General features: G+C 33.4%; 1 protein-coding gene across 1 annotated transcript; it reads right to left on the bottom strand.

Annotated features, from left to right (window-relative positions):
* Positions 1 to 4,902: 4,902 nt before the first annotated feature.
* Positions 4,903 to 5,679, bottom strand: LOC21387250 (pathogenesis-related protein 1). The gene has a single exon (XM_010097323.2). It carries the CDS (start codon positions 5,611 to 5,613, stop codon positions 5,110 to 5,112), a length of 504 nt encoding a protein of 167 aa, XP_010095625.1. The 5' UTR covers positions 5,614 to 5,679; the 3' UTR covers positions 4,903 to 5,109.
* Positions 5,680 to 8,161: the final 2,482 nt, after the last annotated feature.

Below are 8,161 nucleotides of genomic sequence, written 5' to 3'. Positions count from 1 at the left end.
AAAGTACTCAACCGTTTGAAAGACAAATGGCCAAGTCTTCTATGCCAAACATGAGCTGACACCTTATTTACGTGAGCTACGGAATTAGAAACTGAAAAATTCTTATGACTCAAAGGCTCAGAAAGGAATTCTTGAGTTGAAGATTCCGTATTCAACACATATAGCTCTTCAACTTTATCACTCTTGCCAATCATCTTCTGATTGTTGGAGTCCTGAATGATAAAGTGGTCAGGAAAGAAGCTTATTACAAGCTGGGAATCAATCATAAGTGCACTAACGGAGAGTAAATTGAAATGGAACTGAGGAACAAACAATACATTCATGAGAATCAAGTGAGAATTAATCTGTACATCTCTAGACAAACTGACTGCAATTCAAGTGTTATTAGGCAGGGTCACAGTAAAATCCTTTAGAGGTCTCATGAATAGAAACAAGTTGGCATTTGAACAAATATGCTTGACGTACCGGAATCAACTATCCAATGATATGAAAAAGGAAAGCTAATTCTCTTTGAAACAGAAGAACAAATACCTGTCAAGATTGAAGAAGACGAGGCATTTGTTGGAGTAAGGTCCTTCATAGAAGTGGCCATATGACCAGAGAACACTGTCATCAACTGCTGATATTGATTATTGCTCAAAGTTTTGAGAAAGCCTCATAGAGCTCCATCTTCGGGAGTCAAACCGGTTTGAGAATCAGGCTGATCAGATACTTGGTTGGCAACAACATTTTGAAACTTCGGCCTAGGCTTATAACCTGGTGGATACCCATGAATTTTGTAACATTTCTCAACGGTGTGTCCATGAAAGTTACAATGAGTACAGAAAGGCCTCTCTTTTCTCTGTCCCCTATTATTTTTAGAATTCTGAAATACAGAACTAGTAGGATTAGCTCGTTTAGAACTATCATGATTGGTTGCAAAAGCCAAGCTGGAAGCAGAATCCACTCTTGAATTATTGTGAGAAACGACACTGCGTTGACGTTCTTCATGAGAAAGAAGAGCAAAAACTTTGTTGATGGGAGGCAACAGATCAAGAAGAAGAAGTTGTCCCCTAATTTGAGCAAAGCTGTCGTTTAATCCCATAAGGAAGGACATAACATACTCTGCTTGATAGAATTGATTCAATTCCTTGACTCCTCCGCAAGAACATTTTCCACAAGAACATGAAGGTCTGAAATTGCTCAGTTCTTCCCACAACGCCTTCAACTTTGTGAAATACACACCAATAGATTGCTGATTCTGGACATGATTCACTAATTCTTGGCGTAATTGAAAAATTCTAGGGCCATTACTTTGTTGAAATCAATCTCGAAGATCAATCCAGATCTCAAAGGTGGAATCGGAAAACAACACACTAGCAGAAATTTCTTTGGAAATAGAATTAAGAATTCAAGAAATAACTGTGTTATTATTCCGGATCCAATAATTTAGAAGGTTTACATCTGTACCGTCTGGGCGCAGAATGGAGCCATCAATGAATCCGAGTTTGTTCTTCACAGATAGAGCAATCATCATCGCCCGACTCCAAGATGTATAGTTGTCACCAGTAAGTTGCTACAAAACAAGTACAAGCCCTGGGCTATCAGAATGATGAAGGAATAGAGGATTCATCGGATCTTCAATGACGGATCTGCCTTGTTGTGAATTGGAGGAACCGGAAGACGGCAACGCTGAAGACTCCATGAATGCGCTTGTATGAACAAGGAATCAAAGGGAAATCGAGAATGGAAAAAAAATCAAGAGGATTTGGGTAGCGGAAGAACACGCTCTGATACCATATTATGGGAAGAATAACAGAATGGAAAAATGAATCTTTTCATTCATTCAAAGAATAATGTTACATAGCCTCAGCTTTATATACAAACTAACTAATAGCTTGCTGAGTAAGTTTAACAAACTAACAACTTCCTGAGTAAGTTTAACAAACTAACAAGTCTAACTAACTAACTCTAAAACATGCATGTGGCCCGTAGTAAGGCTTCGGCCCAATATAGTTGCCCCGGGGAGAATAGCGTCGCTGCCGGTTAGGGTTCCGCCGCTGCCTATCATCGCGAGGTTCTCGCTATAGTTGGGCACCCCGGAGTGCACCATGCTATGGAGTCACCGATGTGTTGGTTGAGGTATTATTGCGCAAAAGCCGTTATTCCGTTGTAAAATGTGTACGAGGGGTGTGCATAATGGTATGGTTATGGAATTTTAATTAAGTAATAGCAAAGAACGACCTTGAATTCATAATTAAGCGATCGACTAACTATATTGTTTAACGACCCAAGGCCACTCTAATACTGAAAAGATTATTAGAGTCACTAGAGTTCCAAAATGACCAATCTTGGACAAAATACAACAAGAAAAGATGATTAACTATCTGTGAAAAGAATAAACTGGAAAAAAAAAAAAACCAAATTAGCTTTAGATCCACACATTTTTAACCGTTGCAAAAGATCATATTTTTCTTCCTAACTGTTTTTTCCAACTCATTATCAACAGTAAGGAGATAATATTTTTGTTTTTCTTCCCTGTTTTTTTTTCCTCTTTTCCATTAGTCAATTTGTTTCCTTGCAGTGATTTTTCTAGTCTTTTGTTCGCTAGCTTGTTCTCTGTCACGTTGAAATGTATTCTCCGATGTTAACGTTTTGTTTTCACATTTACGTTTTCAGACAGGCGCTGTCATCTAGACTTAATTTCTGTCGGAAAAGTCAGTGTCCGGGAATTAATGCACGTAATAATTAGAATCCAATAATGGCATAATGTAATAATATTGGTTGTATGGCTTCATCATAAGATATTTTTTGCTATATATATTTCCTCTCTTGTAATACTGGTTGTTTAGCTTGATAATGAGAACATCAAAAATGCATATGGCATATATATATATATATATATTTATAAGCTTATTAAGATACATGGTATATATAAAATATAGTAAACAAGCCGCCAAAAAGGAATAAAAGACATTACTTTATTATTCCAACATCACACAGAGCAGTGCTGCTTTATCTTTTTTTTTTTCTTTTCTAAGTTGTCAATGCAAGAAGACCATCTTATAGTTGTCTTCCTTTTTCTTAATTTCCAGTCAATACTATGTTTTCTCGTCTTTATTGTTCACTTGTGCTCTGTCGGGTGGAAAAGTCTATCATTTTCATTCTATGATAACGTTTGTGGAATTTTTGAGGAGAGAATAGGACATCACAGCTTCCCTACGAAAAAAATCTATTAATTAAGCTATTCTTAATTTATGTTGGAAAAATCAGTACTGTAGCGTGACATATTGATTGTTTGCATTTTATCAATATGACATATTTGGTCACATGCGCATATTCTTTTTTAAAATTTATTTACTTTAAACGACAGCACAAAACAAACGTTTTAAAATGAAAGGAGGAATAACGACAAAAAATTGGTAAACAACAAGGGAAAAAAAAAAGAATTATACGAGGTTATGAACAATGAACACCAATAATTACGTAAAAATGCAGACTAAAAACGAGAAGAAAAGAATAAATTATAACAAAATGCAAAAAACGACAGTAAAAATACAAAAAAAAAACGACATTTACTTAAAAGACGGCAACAAAAGAAAAAGAAAACAATAAAAATGAAGAAACACATGCAACAAACTTTAACGTGAAAAGGCTCGAATCCATATATCGCACTCTTTATGTCACTTTGTCTTTGTTCACACAGAAAACTATTCTCTTGCGTCCTTTTTTCACAGTTACGGAAACGGATTCACAAAGAGTACTTACGATATTGTTTTTTGTTATGCACATTTATTGAGATTATTATTATTTAAATAGGCAGAAAATATTATTAAAAGGAAAAGAAAATAAAATAAAACATAAAAAGGCTATGCGAAAATAAAGAACGCCAAAATAAGAACCAACAAAACCATTTAAACAAACATTTATTTTAGATTATTGCTTGTGGAAAATTTAAGGAAAAAGTAACTAAAACATGGTAACTTGCAGGTCTATTATAAGCCTTATTTTCCGTTTGAAAAGTCATAACTCTAAGGAAGCATATAGAAATGAATCCAAATTAATTATAAGAATTATTAGGACGTGTTCTTTGGTGAATTGTCTTGATGATCAGTAAATCACGAAAATTCTCCGAAATTCTCCTGTTGCATTGCGTCTCTAGCAAAATTTGCCGTGTCCTTTTTTAAAAGAGAAAGCAAATGAAACCCCATTCAGTATGGTTTGTAAGGCAGACATAACATATAAAAAAAAGAAAGAAGAAAACTGGCAGTTGGTAATAAGGAAAGAAAAGTTACTGAACTCTAATAATGATTAGTAATTAAAAAAATCTTGAACAAGGATTAAAAACTTGTTTTTTTTTTTTTAAATTAGGATTAAAAACTTAATTTCTTGTTCACGCTATTGCCTTTTTTTTTTTTGAACTTTTTGACGTGATTCATATAATCACGAATATGGTCTCGACGAACCCTCCATGCTTACATGAAAAGAGATAATTACATCATAAATATATAAGGCCTTAGAAAACTGTAAATTGAGTTCGCGCTCGAATAAACATATTTTGGTCCTGAAGGAGTCTTCGAGATAGATCATTATCGACGTAAAGACGTACGATGTTCAAATCCTGAATTATCAGGATGCAATTACCCTTTCAAATTGTAGATGTTGCAGAAACGTGACTATATCTACACACATATATATATTTTGAGAATCACACATATAAAATATCATTCATGTCTCCATTTAACAATTACCATATATATATTATCAATTTCTATCAAATTGGGAATATTGGGACAAGTACTTTTTTCCCTTTTTTTTTCTTTTTGGCTTAGAAGTTTTAACAACTTCTATGAAACTTATCTTTCGGCTTTAGTGGATTAAGCAATTCATAAAAAAAATCAAACAACTATGAAACGCCGTGACTTTATAACTGACTTTATTTATTATTTGATTTCATATCACTTTATAACTGACTTTCTTTGTTATTTGATCACACTTATAGCCTTAACTTTTCATCAACATAAGTTCATGATAATAGGCATTATGCATCTAACCGTTACATTTATAGATGCTAATTATAAGTAGGTAATAACTGATTAATAACATCAATTATAGCCCTTAATTAATTAGCTAGTAAGGCTTCTGCCCAACATAGTTGCCCCGGGGATCATAGTTGCACCCAATGAGGGTACCCTTATTGTTGTTGCACCGAACCTTAGCACATCCAAGCCTAACCGAGTTACGCCACACCACCTGAGTGTAGTGCCCACAAACCTTCCCGGAAGCGCATGTGTTGGAGCCGTAGTCGTAGTCTGCCTTCTCATTCACCCACATTCTCACGGCGTCGGTGCCGGAGAGGTCTCCGCTGCTCCACGCAAGGTTCTCGCCGTAAGGCCCTCCGGAGTGCACCATGCTGCAGTCGCCGATGTGGCTGTTGGCGTATTGCTGCGCGTACGAGGCCACCTTGTCGTCCCACGTCATCTGCCCAACGCCGACCTCAGCGCGAGCGGAGTTGTGGGCGTTGAGGAAGTCTTGTGGGGAGTCTTGGGCATTAGAGGCTTGGAGCATGGCTAGGCCTATGATGACGCAAGGGAACAATGTTACAAGTGAAACCGTAGGTCGTCCCGACCCCATTTTGGTTGTTGAATTGGCTTTTAATTTGGAAATTATATGGATGATGAAATGAAGTTGTTTTGTGGATTGTTATGTGGGGTGGTATTTATAGTGATTAGAGTGTGGGGGGTTTTTTTTTTTTTTTTTTTTTTTAAGGGAATGAGAGTGTGGAATTTTGTTTGCTTCACTAGATATGGAAGTAATTAAAGAACTATCTTAATACGTAACTGAACGAATAAAAGTCATGACAAAAATAGGGCAGACTATATGAGGATAGCTTTGGAGAAAATTAAAAGTTGGAATAGCGCTGTCAAATTCGTGGAAAAATAAAACTAGAGATTACCACCATTTTGAATGTTTACTTGGAAGAAGTTTTATAGTAATTTAATTTAACGAATTCCTACCCAAGTCCATTAAATATAAAAATGAAAGAAAGACCATAAGAGGAACCAGAAAAAAAAAATCTTTTATAAAAAGGACCTAATATATTAATCTGTCAAATTATCCGATATCATCGCATGAGCCTTAACTACATCAAATTAAAGGTCGTTAATTAATATTGGAAGTTCCTACACATATCGATGGTCAATACAAATTTTTTTTTTTTAACTGATCACGTCAACACATTGTGCGTGTTTATAACCGTTTTTAAAAATAGTTTTCACGTATTTTAATGGGTAAAAAATGAAAATGAAAACGAAACGACGTTTATTTAATAAATGTTTTGAAAACGAAAACAATGAGAATGGTTTTTGTAAAGGAATTAGAAAATAGTTGAAAGTTATTTTCACTTTTCTATTTTTATTTTTTAATACTTATCAACAATATTATAATATATTAATTAACAAATAAGATTTCACTTTTTATTATACTCAAAACAATCTCTTAAAAAACCAACCAAACGCAATTTTAGAATCGGTCACAAAATAATTCTCAAAACAATCTCATTTTTACTTTTTATTAAAAACAAAATCATTTTAAAACCAATTCTAAACACACCCATTGTGTTTTTGTTTTTGTTTTTGTTTTTTGTTTGTGCAAGATGGAAGTTAAGAGCACTTGTACCCTAATTATATATATATATATATATATATATATATATTCTTTTATCATATATCTCTTCTGTACCCTGAAATTATCAAATTAAATGAAAGGCTATATATTAGTGTTGGCAGGTCGTATATATACTTATGGTACAGAACCCCCTATTTATATATTGCACCTATTGCGGCTTTGTGCTAGTTTTCTTCATTGCCTCATTTAAATTTCACTATTTAAATTTTGCTACATGTTTAAAGAGTCCTAAAAAAGGAGGTAATGACGGTTCACATTAGTTATTTTTGCTAGAGTACGTGGTTGCTCTAAATTTCCATTAGGAACGATAATAGTTGTATTCTCACGTGCGAGTTAATTACGATCACCATTATTCCTTATTTTTATTTTCGTTACATCGTCATACGTATCTTTTGCTTGTACGTTATAGTAAACGAGCTTATAGATGCATTAACCACGACTCATATTATAATACCCATGACGTTTCACACGTGTAACACCGAAAATTTGTTTGAAATCTAAATTATTATTGAATCTTCCAAACGTCGATAATATATTAAAACAAGAAAAGAAAGGAAAAACTCAATTATCATATTGAATTTTTTATTTCTATATAATTTATATATTTTTGTTATAATATTTTTTCATATAAAAATTTAAATTTTATATTTAAATTTATAAACCGAAAGAGTTACCTAATATAATGTTTTGGTTTATTTTGAACCCATTTAGTTCGCTGATTTAAATTTTTAATTCGAGTTGAGATGTAATTTTATATGAGAATTTTTTTTATAATAAAAAAATTAAAAATAACTATTTTTAAGAACTTTTTACTATAACAAAATTTAAATTTTAAACTTAAATTGATAAAATAAACGGGTATTTATTTTTTCAGAGCAGAGACTTATCTTATGATCTAGATGTGGGGCCACAAAAAAAAACTTTCTTTCTATGATGCTGAGGTATTAACGATGATGCAAGTCTAGCAACGTGTTGAAAAGGCAGCTGATGCCATCAGAAAAGGCCAACTTTGGCAGGCCGCCGTGTGTCCACTCCAAATTAAACATTTTTCTTCAAATTTAGGGATTATCCGCTTTGAATTACGTTGTTACTTAATTTCATCCGTAATCAACTTTACAATAATAGTTTGTATAGACTAGATCGGGTTTTTTATACATAGAACATGATAATATTCTGTGTATTTAGATGGGTTGATCGCGCAGGCTGGGGCCTCCGAGTATATAAGGAGATATAGTCGTACATTGATGTATATAGAGATTAAAATGACGTTTAATAGATGCATTCAGAATCATAATTTTAAATTTTGATTTAAAATTAATGTTTGTTTATAGTGATTTTAAATCATAATTCATAATTATTATTTAGTTTGGATGATTCTAAATCTAGTGTGATGTTTTAAATCAAAATCACTCATGATTCTAAAATCTGTTGGTGGAAATTCGGATCTGGGAGGATGAAAAGAATAGAGAATTCAGAAAGAAGGGTTTGAGGCGTA

The sequence above is a fragment of the Morus notabilis genome, unplaced genomic scaffold, assembly GCF_000414095.1.
Source record: "Morus notabilis unplaced genomic scaffold, ASM41409v2 Scaffold1100, whole genome shotgun sequence".
Lineage (NCBI taxonomy): Eukaryota > Viridiplantae > Streptophyta > Magnoliopsida > Rosales > Moraceae > Morus > Morus notabilis.
This window is presented reverse-complemented; position numbering and strand designations above follow the sequence as displayed.